This window comes from Antedon mediterranea, chromosome 2 (genome assembly GCF_964355755.1).
Source record: "Antedon mediterranea chromosome 2, ecAntMedi1.1, whole genome shotgun sequence".
Taxonomy (NCBI): Eukaryota; Metazoa; Echinodermata; class Crinoidea; order Comatulida; family Antedonidae; genus Antedon; species Antedon mediterranea.
Genome location: NC_092671.1, coordinates 13,173,246 through 13,194,120, shown reverse-complemented (window position 1 = coordinate 13,194,120; position 20,875 = coordinate 13,173,246). Strand labels below are relative to the sequence as shown.

Genomic DNA, 20,875 nt, shown 5'->3' with positions numbered 1-20,875 from the left:
TTCAAATAAGCACTCTATTCATCGTTTATTATTTAAGATGCGCATGGTATTGAATGATTGCTTCATTTTCAAATTCATCATTACTATTTCTAATTAATGTGGTTAAGCAGAAACCTTCTTTTAAATTATGTAGTTTACTGGTGATTCGCTTTGTCCTCATGTGTTAGAAATAAGAAATTCAGTAAGCGTACATGACTTTACATAATACGTATTATAAATTACGGAGAACATTTTTATAATATTTTTGTGTATTACAAATTGTCATGTACAGTAAATGGTTGTGTTGATGTGTTTATATCTGGGTGAAGAACCCACTCCCATTCCCTTCAACCTTAACACAAATAAGCATAGAATATGCTCTTAAATAAATGGAACATAACGGGTAATAATTAATCAGTAAGTTTAAAATTATCAACAAAATTAGTTTGAGGTATTTAATACCGTAACTCACACAAATGTAGGCTTATGTGTATGCCTAGTAAATGTTTTTATTTAATCATTCACAAGATTAAATCAGTTTCAATACATACTAGTATATTCAATGTATTTTTTGAATGAATAAAATGTTTAAATAAACTGTATTTTATGTGCTAAAAGTAGAAAATACATTAGAGCGTGATTATTATACATACAACGTCTTAGAACTCGTCAATTACCATATTGACCCACGGCAAAAAGCCGTGCAAAAACTCTTGATTCACGATTATCTATCATCAAGTTTAACGTCTTTAATGTCTGTTTGTAACACCAATGTCGTTACATTAATCAACATGTAAATGTAAATGGTCGTACTTTTTAAGAACGTGTCAAGAATGTTCAACAATATTTCAATTGTATTTGAAAATTACTGTACATCTTAAACAGCATAATAATAAACGGCAAATGAAAAGCAATACATAAAACACAAGACACGACAAAACCCACATTTTTGGAAGCGTCACAACTTTCGTATATCGATCAATCTACGTACGTCAATTTCCTATTAAAATTGAGGTCTGCTTAAAATACATAAATTGAATTCTCGTAAACGTCATTGTAGTTTATGGGAAATTAATCGTTATAAAACTTATTTAATTGTATTTCAGTTCAGTGGTCTTTATTTGAACTACTGTCATCTCGATAATTCAATATCACTCTTCCCTGATAATACCGACATAGATTTAAGTAACAAATATATAATACAGTTATCAGGCCTAGTACACACAATTGTTTATCCAATAATTGTTTGTTTTATTTATGCCTAAAATAGATTATTTCTAGTTTTATAGAGGGCATTAGTTATTTTTAAATGATTCTTATTGGAAGTCAATAATTTTATGTTCGTGGTTTAAACGTAAAATATTCATATAGAGGGCGTCAACTGTTTAGAAAATATTGTGACGTTTGACGTAACGGATGTGAGTTTTTTTTAAAGTAACCGTTAACAAAATTCTTAGTTCTACCCTCCATGGTTCTACACAAATTAATTATAATATGTCTTCACCAATTGGGTTTTGGGGTTCAATTTTAATCTAGAATATATTCAGAATCTACGTTGTTTGAAGCAAACGTGTTTTAAAGGCTCTATTGGACTTAGGCCCTGTCAACGTAATTACGCTGTTACACCCGTCATGACCTTGTGCAAGGATCATCGGTAGCGACGACGTGAGTAACCCTACTTGTGTAGGCCTATTGGATATTTACGGTAATATCAGTGTGTGCAGTACAGAGGAGAGGTCTAGATTGGATTTAAGGTGGGCTAATATTTTATTTGTGATTAACCAAATGAAAAGCTCTGAAATGTTATTAATATTATGTCTACTTGTTTCGGTGGTTAACCTTGTGTAATATTAGTCTGAAACATACGTAACATATTTACAAACTACCTTCACAGGTAGGTGTTTACTGAAACGCATTTAGCAATCATCTAGCAAATGATGGCGCTCGTTACTTTTTTTTCAATCCTGGAGTACGAAATAAAACTTAGTTGGGTTTAGTTTTGACTCAATTCGCTACTTGAAGGATGGGTTTCTAAAGTAGGCTAGATGCCACTGTGTGGATGTCTGATTAACAGTTGGCGCGATTAAGTAATTGACACAAAGTCTAACAGCTCAACGAATGAAAGAACGAGTGAATGAACTAAAAAATAAAACGAATGACCGAACAAATGAATTAAGTTTGAATTAATTCAACTCAGTTGTTTTAATGAATGAGATGTCCATAATTCCATTGCCTGAGATCTTACTCAAATGATTAATTATATCGCTAATAATAATCGACTTCGTGCGTAATCGTCTATAATTATACAGTCTTGCTTCTTGTCATACCCGAGGGAACCACTAGTGTAAATTCGTGTAATAATAACCGACTACACGAGTTTACAACTTCTAATACTGATTAATGAATTAGTAGTTTAGTAACATGACATGGGCGAGTAAATATTTATCTTTATTATGAGACAAACGGGTATTTCCGACACATTCCTTATTCTATTATTAGACGTTCACATAAAAACAAAATAATAAAAGCATTTATATACTATATATCTTCTTTCAAAAATAAATGATGAATGATTATGATATTCATATTGCGATTTTGGATGTCAGTAAAAACATAATTTAAATATGATCAATTGCAATTTAAGGAATGACAGTGCATATTTATAAAGTGAATAAATGGACTCTACATGATAAATCACCTATAAGTTACATCAGTCATATTTAGCTACACACATTATGGAACATCTATTTATATTTGTATTGTATTGCACTGTGGTTATAAAACCCCTCCTCTTTCTACAAACAAGAAGCATAATAAATACGAATAACAATCCTAGCGATTGACAATGCCACACTAAAAGCACCTTTGGTCTATTGATACTAATTACTGTATTCAATGTAACTTTAGAAGCACCATTTTCAAAAGTTGTGGTAGAACTTACGTTTGAATGCAAAAAGTACGTTCAAAAGTCAATGAACGTATGCGCATCATTCGTAACATTTGACCTATAAATTTACTTATAGCAGCCTAATATTTATATATAATTAATAATATTTCTAGGTTATGATTGTAAGCTACTGGTGTAGTAATTACAATCATAATCAATCATCCTAATATTGTCATAACTTTTTTACAACGCATGCGGTATTTTATATAAACAAGAAACATAAATTAATATGGAACTTATTGAAGCAGAGTTATTTTACAATAACATAAGTTGTATGTAAGATGTCCCTTGATGCAAGTGTTTCCGGATAATGCTTTTAACAAAATGAAATAATTCAAATTTGACAAAATTAACATCAAGTTTTTAATTAAAATTTAAACTATAAAAGATCACCCAGATATTAATTCAACATACACATTCGCTTCAGTTACAAAATGAAAAACATCAAAATGACCGCTAACGTGTCCAAAAGATGTATATACTTATTGTGCTTAGTTTTATACGTGTTACTAGCACCATCAAGATGCTTTATATTAGGGCAGCATAATGCAGAACAATACATTAAAAAACGCAGTGTACCAAAGTTTCCAATTCGTGTTGGCAAAAGACATGATGCTGTCAGTAACTCGCTGAGTGGATTGTACCGTCTACCACCACAGCGTCCCTACTCAGTTGATAACCGAATATATTTGGAGAATCAAGATGATCGTTTTCAAGACTCTGGCTACTATCACCGTCATCATCAATTGAATCTAAATCCAACACCGTTTACCCCACCCATTGGAATGGAGTACTTATCAAACTCCAATACACGTAAGTTTATCATGTTACAATTATTGATTACATTATTAGTTTATATAAAAATGAAGACATTTCTGGTTTACCCGATGTGTTTTTGATAAAGTAAATGTAGTTACGTCTTAGTTTAACCTTAAATGTGGTGAAGGATTATATAACACTCATTATTTTTAGTAGTTAGTTTAGTAGATAATTATCTCTATACATCTACTGTATACTTGCCCGAAGTATAGTTATTTTCTGTCTTATGTTGTTGCCCAACAGTCAGCGTTTCGATTTTCGTAAAACTAAGATAAAGTATTGTACGTATGAAATGCCATGTGGGCCAAAATATTTATAGCAATTTAAGTGGAATCGGCGTCTGGAACCTAAAATTTTAGAAGAGTACAACTAGGTACATAAAATGGAATTGACAAGAACAGCCTTTTTGTTTTCTTTTTTCCCCTTCAAATGACGTTATACCGGTATATCATTCGTAGAATTAAGTTAAATATAGGAACGAACTGTAAATACTGTTCTTGTACCTAAAAAAGTCGACAAACAAATTTTGAACAAGTTGTTGTTTGTGTGTTGTTTTTCAATGTCGAAAATACAACTAAATTATTCTAATAATGAACTTTTCAATCAACCTAATACTCACATCGTTAAATAATTGTAGAGGTAAAATTCCATCCATAATTTACAGTAAGTAAATACCGCCCTCTTTGGACCACAAAGGGATGAATTTTTTGTGTTTTAGCTTTTGCTGTTTTAGATTGTAGAACTATCGACCACGACGGTGGAACATTATGCATATTCCCTTGATTATAAACACAGACCCAGACAAGCTTCATCCAGTATAATCTGATGTCCATATAATCATAATTGCTTTGAAGACTTATTATAAATATTTGTACGAAATGATACCTATTTGGAAATATGGGTGTAAACGTCACATCCTCTCGTTAGATCGAATAAACACAAAACTTATTTCGTAATTAGTACCGTTCTCCAGAGAATATGTATCTATTATTTCAATTAAATATCTATTTACTAATATAAATATACATTTATATAGATAATACAAATTAATTCATTATAATCTATTTTGTCTGATTATTAATTGACATACCGTAATCATATAATTGCTTATGTAATAAGTTTTATACAACTTATTATGTAGCACCTATGTATTTAAAAACTTGGAGAAGATTCTGCTTTCATTCGTACTTGTAGTAGCCGATTAGCTAACATAAAAATCATGAATACCAACCGTATTATAGGACTAATCGTTTATGTAGTATTGCTATCATATCAAGGAGAATGTATTACAGCTAGTAAGCTTAACAAAAGACAGAGGTGCGAGATGGATGGAAATGGAAGAATGGTTTGTAGTAAACATTATCCTTTACCAGCCATGCGTTCGCTACGAAATAACATTGCACCAGGCGTTGAAGGTAAGACAACAAATATGTCTAGAAGAAGCAAGAGCATTGCATTTAATAACCGTGTTGCCACGTTAGTGGTAGTAAGTGTGATTTTCTCACAGTAATATCTGTTACTTTTTGTTGATGTTTTTTTTTCGGAAGAATAAAAAATAACGATAACTTAAAAAATGTTGCTAAACTTTGTTAAGTAGTATCTTTAAATAGAAAATAATGTTCACTTGACTTTAGGCCTATAGATATAGGCCTAGGCCTATTGTTTGTATTATGTATTCTTTAAAATTTATAATTTTTACAATCGTCTCGTCAAGGAACAGTAAACGGAAATTACACTCGCTTCTATGACTATATGATTATGAGTCTAGTTAAAAATTACTAGCGAAAATTTTAAGCAGGATTTCGATTATACTACTACGAAATACTACTTAAAAATCGTACCTTATGTTTGAGTTAATAGTATGCCTTACGCCCGCTGTTGGTCAGAAACAAGAAAAGATGATAGAGGGTGCGGTAGGCAAATATTGTAACATTGCATAGAAGTAAATATTAAAAAAAAAAAAGTATTTAGTAAAAAAAACTAGTATTATTATTGTTGAAAAGAATTTACAAATCAATTAGGCACACAGAGTTGGTTATTTTACTACATTTATGTCAAATATAAGCCCCGACAAAATTGAGGTATCACCTTTTCATATGTCTTTATTATTCATTAATAATGAATAGGTTAAGGAATAAATACACCCTGAATGAGGTTTCTAATGGAATGGGTTCTTGAATGGTGATATAAATATAAACGTAACGTTAAGGCTATAGATTGCCTCTTTTGATCAAAGATTAATTTAGATACCATCAATCACTAACATTATTTTTTTTAAATAGATTATTCTCACTTCCTGTGTTTTTATCAATTTATACATTTTCATCTGTCACGTAATACATTTGGAATGTCTGATATCTAAACCCATTCTTCTTTTAATCTTCTTTTTTGACTTCCAAAATCATGCTTTACGGCGTTCAATTACAAAATCAATACTGTCAAAGCATTATCGACTATACGTCTCTGTGCAACCTAAATGTAGCTATATTTGTTTTACTATTTATGAATTCTCTAAATAGATGGATATTTTGATTCTGCAACTTTAGAACTGTCTTTATCATCCATACAATATAATTAGTATGTGTACATCTACGATTTACAGAAACAGCAGAAAAGTAATACTAGTTATTAAATATTAACACAATTTCAACTTCAGAAAGTTTTATCAGTAAAATTAATTATTTTAATAATTATTAAAATTTGCGAAACTTAAAATCGTGTTTCGGTTACTTTAAAATACTTTTGTAAGATTTTTCCAAACAAAGTTTACACATCTAGCTTTGACTTTTGTGCAGCTGTCAAATAATATATAACTCTTTATTTATCCAAACTTCTTTAGTGAATGTACTTCTTGAAAAGAAAATCAATTGAAATGACAATGATGATAAAAAAACAAAAATGTGTTCATTTTTTTAAGTTTCTGCATGCTTTGGTCTACAATTGTATATATGTTTGCATTGCTTAATTTGGCCCTTATACCTTTACAAAGCAAGATACTGTCATCTGAAAATATAAAGCAAGTACTGTAATACACTCCTGATAGTCCATATTTCGTAACAAAATCGGTGCAGACTTTCATCCTAACCTATAAAATGCGAACCAAAATATATCTTGATTGACACTTAATGTGAAACCAAAAGCATGTATCTTGTCTACGTTTGTAGACTAGAATTTTGTTTGGTATATTTTTTTGGTAATGGAACATTTTCCACAAAATTGCACTTCATTTGAAGTTTATGTCTCCAAAGGTTTCACAACACAGAATATGGCCACTATCTATGACTTATTTTGCAATTTAGTTTATTCTATCATATTAACATCTGGGTTATTTACAGTGGCCTATTCAAATGTTTCGATTTTATATATATTTTTGGAGTCAATGATTAATTACAATGCCTTTTATTTCAATCTGTACTATGCTCAGATTTACAAAATATTCTGGATTTCAGTAGTGTTAGTGAAATCTCTTGAATTTATTATTATATAAGTATTGAATTAAATCTTTACAATTCGGAAAATAGCAATATAATGAAGTAGTTAAAATGTGAAGGATACGCCTAGAATCATAAACCCTTAAATGTGTAAATACTTATTGCTCGCCCCCTAGCCCGTGTTTGAGGGAAAATGAGTCCGCCAAACCGCTGATAAAACTATGACCTATAATTGCCCCATTTATTTTTGGCGGCCATGTTTCTGCCTTGGGCGTAGCCATAATTGTGGTCAATCAGTCAGACTATAATGTATAAATGTATATTTCTGTAAATCAATTTCTAAGATACCTTAATACCCTACGGCGAACAATAAGTGTTTTGTGAATTTGTGACAAAAAACTATTGTCGGGTATAACTTATAAAGAATTAAACCTGAGCACAAGTGTGCGTTGCGGCTGGCGATGATTTAGAAAAGGGTGAAATGTTTATGTTTGAGCCGCCAGCCGTGCAAAATGCAATTAGTGTGTGACACCACCAATCGGGCGATATTCCTCACTGTAGCTTAATAACACATGTTTCGAAAGTTAGAGCTATGTGAAACGATTATATTGCGCAAGCGCAGGAGATAGACAATAATGTTTTCCTATAGATTAAATTCGATTATATTATCATAAATGGATACGGTGCTTTAATATTTAGGTGGGTAGCCTTCAACATAGGGGGTTTATTTAACGGATTATAACTATCTCGTTGAACTCTGTTGAAGTAAATCTCTCCCTGCAGGTGCATTTCTGATATTTATCTCAATTTGATGCGTATGTAGGATTCAAGGTTTTACAAAGTATTTTATCTTCATACAACGCGTTTTAAAACTGCACTCGCTTTTGATTTTATTTATTTTACTACACTATTTTATGAAGGTGGTCCCTTCAACTGACGCTTATAATTAGAGATCCTCAGAACAATAACGACACTCTATTATTAAGTAGATAATACAAATTATATATCAAAACTTGATTTGAATAGCCTAAATTGTCCATCTGAAAGAGATGTTTTTAGACCATATTTGAGGAAGAGTAACGTGAAATATGACGTATATCGAAAGGAAGAGAATTAAAGAACGATGTTTAAAAATAGTAGGGTACAACCCATAAAATAGCATAGATTTATAAATTGCCAAAATGTTTTCAGTTTCTACGGTTCTCCATTTTCTGAAATAAGAATTGTATATCTGCTTTAACCATTTCTATGTTCGTTAAAGTGATGTTATCTGAATAAATATGTATTTATAATGTATATGTATATATGTTTGAAAGTACGGTAATACATATCACATTTTAGGACCAAAATGCACCCACGTAAAGTTTGGTACCCACTTTGACGCAACACAAGAACGTAGGCGTAACGCAAGTAAGTTGATCAATCACAACAGTGACATCCAGATGATCCATTGAGTTGTATCCAAGTGGAAACCAAGCTTAAACAGCGCCATGTATTGTGCGCTTACAGTCAAACAAAACAAAGATCGTAATATTTTCAGTCCACGTAGTCTATAAATCACAATATTTGATAGCAATGATCAAGATCTCATTATTGAATATTCTAATATTTAATTATCACAGATACATAAATATTTTGATATGGTACTTAATCTGATTTTCAGATTATTACTGCTTCTTCAAATTAGCATTTCACAGAAAGTGAAAAAGAATAACCGTGTTAACAATTACCAGAATAGTACAACTTTAATACTGTGTATTTCTTTGTGAAATGTGAATTTGCACCACTAATCTATTTAATATCTTTTACCATATAATTTTAACGGTTATAATTTTTAATATTGTATTGAAAACCGTGCAAATCGATTTTATGTACGCAATCGGTAATGATCGATTTTTCGCACATTCATTTTCAACCATGAGTGCATAATTGAGGGCTGTGAAATACTAATAGAAATGAAAAATCGTCAAATTTAGTATATAATTAATTATTATTTAACTAAGCTAAGTTCCATTTCAATGATGGCAATTATATATGTATTTTATATACTGATTTTCCTGTTCATTGAAACAATATTTCGTAATTGAATTTTAATTTCCACAAAGTCAATGTCATTGCCATCTCTTCAGATTTGTTAAAGGATAATTTGGCAAAATCCTTCCTCATCAATACAGATTAATATAAGTAAATAAATACTTTATTTCCTCTTCTACAACACGTTCTATGCATGTATCCACCTCAAGCTATTACAGATAGTACCTAATAAATGGTCAAGTACTATCTCGTTCATTAATATTAACGTTTTATGTAAGGTTATCCGACATCCTCTTCACGATCATGTACATCAGTTTTAATTTTATACGTAGGATTGCGTCAATTGAAATCACCAATTATGGAATGGATATACCAGTCTAAAGGCAGAATCCTAATTAGGTCGGTGTCGTAAGATACCATCAGTGTCGCGTTAATATAAAAAGTGCATTGCTTATTTACTCCATTCGTCAGAAACTATTAATGATGAATATACTTTTTATTATTTTAAATGCACAAAATAGATTTCTTACAGTGAAAATCTTTTTTTTTCATTTTTATTTAAATACTTTAATTCTTTTCGCCATATTTACAAATTAATAAATACATATAATATATATAAATCGGAATTTCAAGAGATTCTGAAAGTTCCAGAATAAAATCCAGAGGGAAATCAAAATTTAAATAAAATAAAATTAATGAGCATAATTAACATGTGACGTCATATTTCAAACACTACTCTATAACAGCAGTTGTCTTCTCCTTTTAGGCGCTACAACCTTCCTTACGTCATGGCGTTTGATATTTGAAATACCGAATCTGCTTCAGATCCAATGAGATTTTGCTCATCTGAACAAAACACAAACAAAAATTACTAATAAATGTTTTTTATTTCCTCGATTTGTCAAACATTAACATATCCATTCTTTTATTCATAGAAATAATCCATTTAAGACATTGTCTTCGTATTACCCAATAGGGTTGTGTTAATAAATGATCTAAAATAATATTTACTCAACACGTGAATAATTAAGCTGACTCTTATTTAATGATATACATAATATAATATAGACATGAGGTAATAAATACTATATTTGATTTGTCGTTCAGACAATTATGGTACATAATAAGTTAATCTTTATTATTGTTTTTTTTTTGGCCTATGTACATTGTGGAACGTTATTTTTTTTGATGGCGTTAGTTCTGTGCAGCAAGGATAAATCATATTTTGTAAAAATTACATTGGTATAAGAATCCATTTTTTTGGGGCTAAGAGTTGAAAAATATGATGACGTCACATATTTTATTTCACAAAAATCTTGACTTTAAAATATACGATACGTGAATTACAATGTCATCATGACCATCAATGAATATACTATTTGTTTAAGTTATATTTCAATTCAGTTTCTATAAGATACGAAGAAAACTAGTTTGCATTGTTGTTATTGACTCAACCTATACCTCCGTTTCACGGCAACAGTGAACAAGTGAGAATTTTGCGTAAAGTGGTGCATGACGCAGATTACATAAAAGTCACTGGACCAGAACGCGCCAATAGTTACCAAATTATAACCAATAGCATCTTCAGTGTTAAATGTCAATATATATTCAGTTCCGTTTCCGTCTGTCTATAAATTCAACTCGAAGCTTGCTTAACTACCATATCTATAATATTATCACTATCAACAGGTTTCTCTAGCTTTTATATACCATTTTTATAGACAGGTATCTCTAAAACAATTTAATAAATTTCGAAAGAGTATTATGTCGATTTCATTAAATGTAAATAGACAAGCCTTTAGTTGGCTTTGTCTTTCATTGGTTCTCGCAGTATGTTTCATATCAACGACGTCAGCCGCAAGGAAGCCAATATGTAAGTACCGTAATATATAATTATAACTTTGTTTCCAATATTGGTTCGATTATTAGCCGTTTCATAAATCGTTTTAGTTATGAATTTAACGGAGAAAGCTTCTTTACCCTTTTTGAAAGTTGGCCTGGTAACGAAAATAGAATACGGACGTTTACCGTTTGCACTCCATAAGTAAAAGTGCCTTTAAGACTTTAACATAAATCATCATGCTCATAACTAGACTTGGATGATGGAGTTTGTGCATTGTATGCATATTTTGTGATTTGAAATTGGTCCGTTGGAACTAAGGAATATAATATTTTTGTCTATTTAGGACACACAAAATGTATTTAAAACATTATTTAGCAAATATTGGTAAAAACTTATTGTATATTGTATAACGCGTAGGCCTATTTAGGAAAATAACAAATGACAGATTTAAATATAGTGTGATATTTACAGTGGTGTTTTAATTGGGTCCTATTAGATTGGATTGAATTATGCTTTTAATTTTAATGACCTTGTAATGTCATCAGAATGGCAATTACCTTCATTAAAAAGTGAGAAGCACAGTGTCACGGTCTAATATGAGGCCACACTCTGGAAGACTCGATATAAAATACGCCTATATCTCGTATGACGTGCAATTCACGTCTTAGTAGGCCTACTGCACTTTGTTCTCCCATGGAAGCGTGTAATAGTCTTCTCCACCTAAAATTGGATTATTTCAACTACAATTAGTCTAATCGTGGTTCCTCCATAATTTAATATAATTTAACATCATATATACGTCATTATTCCATCTTTTGTTCTATTTTTATTGGCTGATTAGCCTATACTTAGGGACAATATTTTAGGCCCCTATTTAATACTTCGAAATAATAGAACATTAACATATTAATAAATGTTCTTTTCCCTTTCATTTCGTTTATCATTTTGTTTATTTAATAATCAAAGGGAATGATAAAATACAGATTAAAATAAATTAAACGATGAAAAAGGATATCAACAATAAGCTACACAGTACAAGGCTGATAAGCTGTAGGCCTATGCAAAAAAAGTTTACGAAATAATACACATTAAACATTTTATGTGTAATATATGTATATTTAATGGAATATACATTTTTAATATTTATATCTAAGTTGTTCCAGAAACGAGGACATAAAAAAGCAATAATATTTCTATTATACTTTATATTAATTTAAAACTTTATTTTATGCAAACCAACATGAATAATAGAGAATATCATTCCATTTGTTACGGTTGCCAAGAATAAATCTTTAACCTGATCAATTCTTCAAACAAAGATAGTAAATAAAGTACATCTAATATGTTTGAATATTGAAATAAAGTGTTATTACAATGTTTTGGACAATACGATATCATGTTAATTGGTTAAATTATCAATATGTTATCATTTATTAGACACGGCTACCATCACAACCACACGCCCTGCAATAATTAGCAATGTGTAAAGGATTGATTGAATTCTCATCTCATTGCCAAACACGTACTTAATCAATATCATTTTTATTTAATATTGCGTTTATTGTATTGATGTTAGGCCTACTTGTCTATCATCAGCGTGGGCGATCCGATTGTCCGAAACTTTTATTACACGAACGCCATCGTATTTTTCCCTGATAAAGTTTTATGTTCAAGTTTGATAGAAATTAGACACAGTTGACTTTTTCGTTATCTATTATACATTTTGCAGTTCTTTGGTTCATAATTTACGTCAAAATCATTTATACATAGCATATAGCAGAGAAATAAATTGGAAAAGAAATCTAAATAGTATTTTATAATTATTGTAACAAAAAAAAACAATCGATATTTAATGTTTTATGCTAAATGTGTGCTTTAATTTAATTATTTCATAAATATAAACTGTTAATCATGTTTGGTTTCATGTTTCACAGTTGAATTTTGTACACCAAACAATTAAAAACAACGTTTCGTGATCTTATTAATAATTTTCTAAAAGTGCATTGGTTATGCGTGCCAATTACGTAAGCAGTACGAAATGTTATTAAATATTCATATTAATGTAATTTAGTCACTTGGTTTCACTCACTGACTCATTTTACTTATTTTTACTCTTACTAATACATATATTTGTTTAATATTTTGTTCACAGGAAAACTATTTGCCAAGAGCTAGACCTTAAATGACCTTATTAAAATTATTTATCTCATTCCCGAAGTGTTTTACATCACTAGACATTCTTACATCTGTCCACTCCCATTTCTACTACTGTACCGTACCTAATTTGGTGCGACGTTAGTTATTTAGTACAGTACCTCGGAGTACTCCAGCCATGGCTGATTAAAACATAAAATAAGGATAAGTAGTCGACAATTTTCTTCACAAACAAAAACTATTTACTAAAATATCAATTGGATATATATAAATTATAACTAACTATAAACTATAAATACTATCTACAAAATAATTTAAGTCTATCAACTTAGCAACAAGATTAATTACTGAGCAATTACGTATTGAAATAGGACAGGTTAATAAAAGATCACCTGCAATGTACAGTCATTCTTTAAGTTTCAATTTCAAATTGTAATGAACTTCCATTCAGTATGTTTAGTGTCTGCTTTAATATCTATACAATTTATCGCTTATCTCGTATATTTCCATAAACACTTCTGATTATTAACTCACTATACGTATTACTGCCGTTACTTAGCAATCTCTACAACAATTTAAATGGTATACTACGTATTTTACATATATCATGTATTCAATTTTGAAAAACTATATTTTAACAAGTAATATTTCTTTTTGAGTGATAGTGTTTTATAATTATTTTAGGAACCGAACTTAACTATATAGTATAGGCTATATAATATTTGGAATTTTGGGGAGGAATTATTTTCAAAATTAAATTATTATCAAGTATAGACAGCTCTGGTCTGTTTTTATTTCAAGGTTTAAGTTGATCTGATATTATGTTGTTACTGTTTTATCGTACTAATGATTGATTGTATTTTCTTTCTCTTTTGCAGTCGGAAAAAGGGTATATGACGGCGGTTACCAAGAAACACTCCCAGTAAGTTCATATTGTTAACAACCTAACTGGTTATCCTATAGTTTTATTGAAAACAAATTTCTTTAAAAAAAAATTTCTTTTATGTAAAAAAAAGGTATGTTTATTTTTTTATCGTCGATCGTTATCGTCCTAGTGTAAATGGGTCTTTATACTTTGATACATATCATCATTATATTAGTTATAATTCAAAAAAATTGTTAAACTGTTAATCAAATTTTTTTTAGGAGGTACTTGAAGATTTTGTACCTGGTATAAAACCAGACGACGGCATGTGTCGAATGGAAGAAGCATTTCAACTACTTTCAACTAACTGGCAAGACATCATAACACTGGTAGGCAAAAATTACGTTTTTCATATGCCTATTTCTTCTCTACCTAAATCTTTTGGTATTGGTTTTGTTCTTGTATCTGTTTCAGAAAATCGTTTCCGCACTTTTACACAACTCCAAAACCTATATCAGTTTATAGCGGTAGAGTGTTACTTTACTGAGAATGATAATGATTGCACATTTTTTTAATTAACGTAAACGTTTTTAATGAACAAATAAACTGAAATCAGATATCAACCGTTTAATTTGGAAAAAAAACACTTCTTTAAAAGGTGTGACAACCTGAATTAATTTGTGTAGACGATTTGGTAAGTTATAGTACAAATAAGATACTGTAGGTACCGTACTTAGCTATTATTATATATTATATCAGCTATTATTGTCATCGTTAAACAGTCCCCGATTGTTTATTAGATCTCTTGAGCAATGTCTACTACTACGTCAATGTAAATCTGGTTGTACCTCTAGGAAAGTTCATTTATCATTTTGTGCATTATTGTGACTGTTTAATTCTTGTGGAAAGGTGAGAATTAATCTTGTTTACGTATCGATGAAAATGGAAATGTTGCGGTCCTACTTTGGTTAAATGCATTTTTTGAATACTTTCGAGACCGTAACGTTTCTAGTAATGTTTAACCGGGTTAAAGTACTTTGGTATCAGTATTGGTAGCATAGGTTAATCAAAGACCAGAGGAAGATCCACCGAGCTGAGAGTAGGAGGCGAGTTACACACAAACCATGGTCATGTCTTTACTTTATGACATGGGCTACTGCACGGGTGAATGTTAAGTTTATCCACCATATGGTCAACCACATTGGTTTTCATAACTATGAACTGCATTTGTTTCTTCAGTCAGATTTCAATATATTTAAACCATTTTATAATTCAAAAGCCTTAGGACAAAGTTCCTACAAGAGTAACAGCAAAAAAAAACTTCTATATCAATTGTATGTAATCCATCGTTTAAACAGCAATTTTAGCATAAATATTAGCAGAATATGAGTAAAAGGCTAATGGTATTAATTTACTTCAATTTAGCATGCACATCACAGCAAAATTCATCTTAATTATATTTTCAATAAATTTAATAGTATACCTAGAATATGAGAATGTGTGAAATTTACATTTTGATTTAAACAGTCAATTCAACTTGTTTTAAATCGTTTACGTAAGAATGATTTTTTTTTCATAGAATACTGTTAATGTAAAATCGTGTTTCTTTCCTAACTTATAATTATATTTCTACTAAGTTTTACGGACATCTAAAAATGATCACGTTTTTCATCAGAGTATCATTTATCTTAACCAATCTTAATTTTCTATTCGTGTCATGAATTTCTAATTTTCGAACATTATTTACACTTGGACTTTCGGAATTACATCACTGAAAATGTCACGCCTAGTTACGAAGTGTTTGCGCTCTTCAAGACGCTTCTTAATTGCTAATTAAATTTGATTTATTGAATTCTAAGTAACTATGAATGCTTTTTATGTTCTTAAATACGTTATTTATTTCGGATTTGGTTGTTGATGATGAAAGTAAAACTTACTCTGCAGGCGTACATGAAAAAAAAGTAAGTAAGCTTGCGTATTAGAGCTAAGGTGTGTTAGATTTGTGGTTAATTAACGTTAAATTGTGTCACTGGAATACGGAAAACCGGCACTATGATCATTGACTTAGATTTGTCGTGTCCCATTTCCTGAATAGTTATTTAATGTGTTCACAGTCATCTTAAATGGCGTTATCATTAGCATTAAATATTGATATATTACTACGATGGTTAACATAAGGTGCCACATAAAAATACTGCTCGTATGTGAAGGTATATACAACTATATGTTTTAGCTAGAAAACTTCACGGAACAGTTACATCGTCAACGGGTACATTGTTACACTGTCCGTACATAATCTAAGCAATACATTTATTTAACTGACAATTATTATATACTATGAATATGAAATGGAACAACATTTAATTCAATTGATGTTATAAGAATATATAATTTTTTATTTGAAAATTGTAGGCATAATAATATAATCTTATTATTTTTTTTTTCTTTATTTTGGATCATCCCACTTTTATTTCAATAATCTTATTATCGTCCTTATATGGTGTGTTATTAATTCGAGCGCATACTGACACTAGTATTTCATATAAGATTTGATACAGTACTGGTATCTGGACGATTGTACTTCGTTGTCCCTATGAGTTATGATACTGCATCTAGATTATAATTACTAAATGATGGCATTCGAAGCTAAAGACAAAATAATGATTTTTTTTTATGACGTAGGTTCTGGTTTACTCACCAAGTATCACACGTACACCTTGTTTTCCATTAGCAAATATATATTCGCGTAAATCGAACATTCCCGAGCATTTTTTTTCACGTCACACACAAAGTAGATAAAAATATGTACGCTGTGTACGCACGCGCACTTGCCTTATGGAAAACAGGCATAAACGCATGCCCTTTTAAGTTTGCACTTATTTAGTATACTGTAAAGTTATCACGCACACACACGCCGTCTAGAATGTTATGTTTTTCTTCTTGAATACAATTCTTTTAAGTGGGTCACTTTTGCTAACTCCGACGAACGTAAAGAAACGTTTGGCTTAGTATACCCATTCACATTACAGAGCACAACGGATGTAATAAAAAAAAATGTTGATTGCAAAGTAAATCAACTGGAAACAACATAACTCTCAAAAAGTGTACGATAATACGATTGATGGGATTGGTTTCTATAATAAGAGATTCATATCATCCAATAATTGAGTTTAGTGATGAATTGTAAATCAAGATGTTCATATCGGTTAGTAGCATCCGCTGTAAATCTACAGTTTAAGACTACGTTACCACTGCAATTATTAATATAATTTTAATATAAAAAATAAATAAAGATTAACAATAAGTTAATATATAATATTATAATAAATATTATATAATTAACACTGTAATGACTGACTCTTTACACTTGCTATACTTTACCACAAAATTGCTGTATTTTATTTATCAATTGTGGTTAGAAAAAACAGAGGTTAATTAATATTTAAAGCATTTATTATTTATTCTACTAATATAATAATAGTACTATGGGAAAATTGTTTTATTTTACTATTGGATGTTGCTAAAATATTTTTATATAACAAGACATCGTCGACGACAAACATGGTATGCCATAACAGTTTAAAAAAAAAACACCACACAGGATAATGTATGTGCACAATGTTTAATAAATAAGTTTACACAAGCGATTATGATGCCTGTGAAAGGCCTTCACTATTAAAGAAATGTTATAATGATCTTAATTCCCAGACCACCATCATTTAGGCTAAATATCTACTACAGAATTATCAACATAAAGCTTGGTTCCCACTAGGTACGCAGCGCAAGGACGTAGACGCAATACAAGCGAGTTGACCAATCACAAGCGCTAGTTCGAATAATCCATTTATTGTGATTGGTCAAATGACTTACGTTGCGTTACGTCCTTGTGTTGTGTCTATAGTAGGAATCAATCAATCTTAATATTTGATTACCAGTAAAACACAATAGCCAAGAGTGAGGCGAAAACCATTAAAATATCTTGTCTTCCAATTTGATGATACTACTTTAAATATCAAATTTAGGTGACTTAATTTATGAAAATTGACAAAGCATTTTAGTGATGCGGTTAAATCTTACAGACTGGATCAATTTAATATGACTATTAATTGTTATTAATCATAATTATGCTTCGTCGCCGATATTATCCGACCAATATAATGTCTCAATCTGGTTTCGAAGCTTTCTTAATAATACCTACTACCATGTATTTTAAAGGGCCTGCGAAATCAGCTGCATGATACTGTAACTATTAACCTTTACCCCTAAATAATAAACATAACCCATGCATAGTCAATCGAGCCAAAAATATTGGACTCCTGAATAATCAATCTGACTCCGAAAAAGTCAACTTAATCCCGGCCCTCTAAACAATCAAACCTTCTAAATTCTCAACTAAATCTTTTCCGGTCAACAAATAGCGTGCTGCCGATTTCTTTTTATCTTTGTCTACACTATCAAACTAGTGTGATTTGCTCAAAATATGGTAGTGATATTCTCAATATTATGGTGGTGATATGACATCATCATGTCCATTATAGGCACATCATATTTTTCTTTTCACATAAAGTGTGATAGTGTAGACAGAGCTTAAAGGTAAATTGTTTCTCCTGAAACATGACAATATTGATCATTAAACTATTCATATTATGTCCGTATAACTATAATCGATCAATTCTAATTACGGCTTAGCACCGATAGTTGCTTCATATCTATGTTACTAATACTAGAACTGATACTGATTCTGTGTTTTTGGAAATTATGTCTGATCTGTTGATATATTTCATATTCAAACTGGTCCCAATCAATCATTGTAATTAATTCTTTATATTATTGTCTGTTCAACAAACAAGTGTTATTTGTTCATTTATGAAAGAAATCTGTTTACATTATAATTTCAGTTTATTCAGTTTGTAAGTTTAATTCCTTTTGTTCATAGTATACGTTTTTTTAAAAATAATTTTTGAATTTTGTTATTACCTAACACCATAATTTTCTTATTTGTAGGTTTTTAAACTTGGATTGGCAGATGTTGGATCAGAGCGAAAATGAACCGAATAAAAGATGCAGATTCCAGATTGTAATTAGGTCCACACATGAAAACAAAATAACAACATACGCATATTGGTTTGCTTATCAACACTTTTATCATTATAAATTGTAAATTTGAAACATAAAAATGTAATGTATATTTTCACAATAACTCACGTTAAATTGCACAAAATAGTTGTTATTATTGAAATTTAAACATATTTAAACTATTATTATTGTATAGTGGGTGTCCTTAGTTCACATACTAAACTGGCTTAACATTAAAATCTAAATAATTAGTTTTATGCTGTAAAATTGATCATAGGGCATGCGCACTACAAATATTGTAAATAATACTTTCTAAACGATTATAGATAATGCGTAGTGTCACGCCAGTGACGTGGAGTGGGGATTGAAAAACAACATTATTTAACTTATAACTCGGGGCAATGTGTTACTATACACTTACTCTGTGATGTGCATACAATATCAAGTGTAAGATATTTTGTAAGTAAATTACATGTGTGAAAAAGCAGTTAAGGGTTTCCGTATAACGCTAATTGCAGTCGTTGGTAAATACAATAACTAGATTCAGCCCCCATAAGTATGGTAAGGAAGCAGCCCGGGTAATTGAAATTGTGTTGTTAAGAAGCATTATCATTGATAATAATTAATTATTCGGCACCTGATCAATTATTGATTTGAACATAAAATGTCTGAGTTGAAGATTTAGTTACCAATAACAGTTATCCTTGAATATTCAAACAGTTATTTCTATTTTTTAAATTAAAAAATTTTATGAAAAGTGCAGAGCCATTTAAAATTTATGAGAGAGAAAAACTGGTATAAAAATATAAGAGTAATTATTGTAATGTTTTGCATTAGACTGCAAACAAAACAGAAAGGTGCATGGTATTTGTATTCCGAATTGCATTGTAATCAGTGGATGATTTTTTTCCCTTTTTTTTGTAAATCCATATTTAGAATTCAGAAACACAATGATTTTTTTTGTAATTTACCTACAAACTTGATTTAATAAATTATTTAAAAGTTGAAATGTAAAATATGTTAATTAAGTATTACATAGTAATTATTTAAACCCCATGCATTAGAATGTATTGTAGAATTGTAGACATACTCTTCAATTGACTTTATACAAATGTATATCTAAACTATTTTTCATTTTTTAAATTAATACATTATTGTTATACCACTTAAACAGTAACATTACAAGCATTAAGTCATTGGTAAGTCTATTTAAACATTATACTAAAATTACTATTTCCGACGAAAGAAATGTAACATTGCATACCGTGGGTTTACATCTTTAGAAATACGTCTAAACTGGTTTTTTTTCATCATTGTATAATACTATTATAGCAGTTTTAAAAAAAATTAAAAATAATTAATATAGGCCTAAATGTTGATAATTCTGTAGTAGATATTTAGCCTAAATGATGGTGGTCTGGGAATTAAGATCATTATAACATTTCTTTAATAGTAAAGGCCTTTCACAGGCATCATAATCGCTTGTGTAAACTTATTTATTAAACATTGTGCACATACATTATCCTGTGTGGTGTTTTTTTAAAAACTATTATGGCATACCATGTTGGTCGTCGACGATGACAATGTTTAATTTAAGCTGTACCTGCATACCTATAGATCATCAAATTGTCTGATGGTTCTACGAAAGCAACGTCATAACAATAAGAATTGCACCAACTTAAAAAAATGTCAGACGTTATCTTGACTAAAAATTTTACGACGTTTTA

General features: G+C 30.1%; 1 protein-coding gene across 3 annotated transcripts; it reads left to right on the top strand.

Annotated features, from left to right (window-relative positions):
* The first annotated feature begins 3,366 nt into the window (after window positions 1-3,366).
* Window positions 3,367-20,665, top strand: LOC140039677 (uncharacterized). Of its 3 annotated transcripts, none has more exons than XM_072085292.1 (4): window positions 3,367-3,739; window positions 14,086-14,129; window positions 14,354-14,461; window positions 19,077-20,665. In XM_072085292.1, the coding sequence occupies exons 1-4, from the start codon at window positions 3,376-3,378 to the stop codon at window positions 19,119-19,121; spliced, it is 561 nt and encodes a 186-aa protein (XP_071941393.1). In that variant the 5' UTR covers window positions 3,367-3,375; the 3' UTR covers window positions 19,122-20,665. The 3 variants fall into 3 exon arrangements, with proteins under 3 accessions (XP_071941393.1, XP_071941394.1, XP_071941395.1); XM_072085293.1 differs by lacking the exon at window positions 3,367-3,739 and adding an exon at window positions 4,942-5,160; XM_072085294.1 differs by lacking the exon at window positions 3,367-3,739 and adding an exon at window positions 10,853-11,083.
* The last annotated feature ends 210 nt before the right edge of the window (window positions 20,666-20,875 follow it).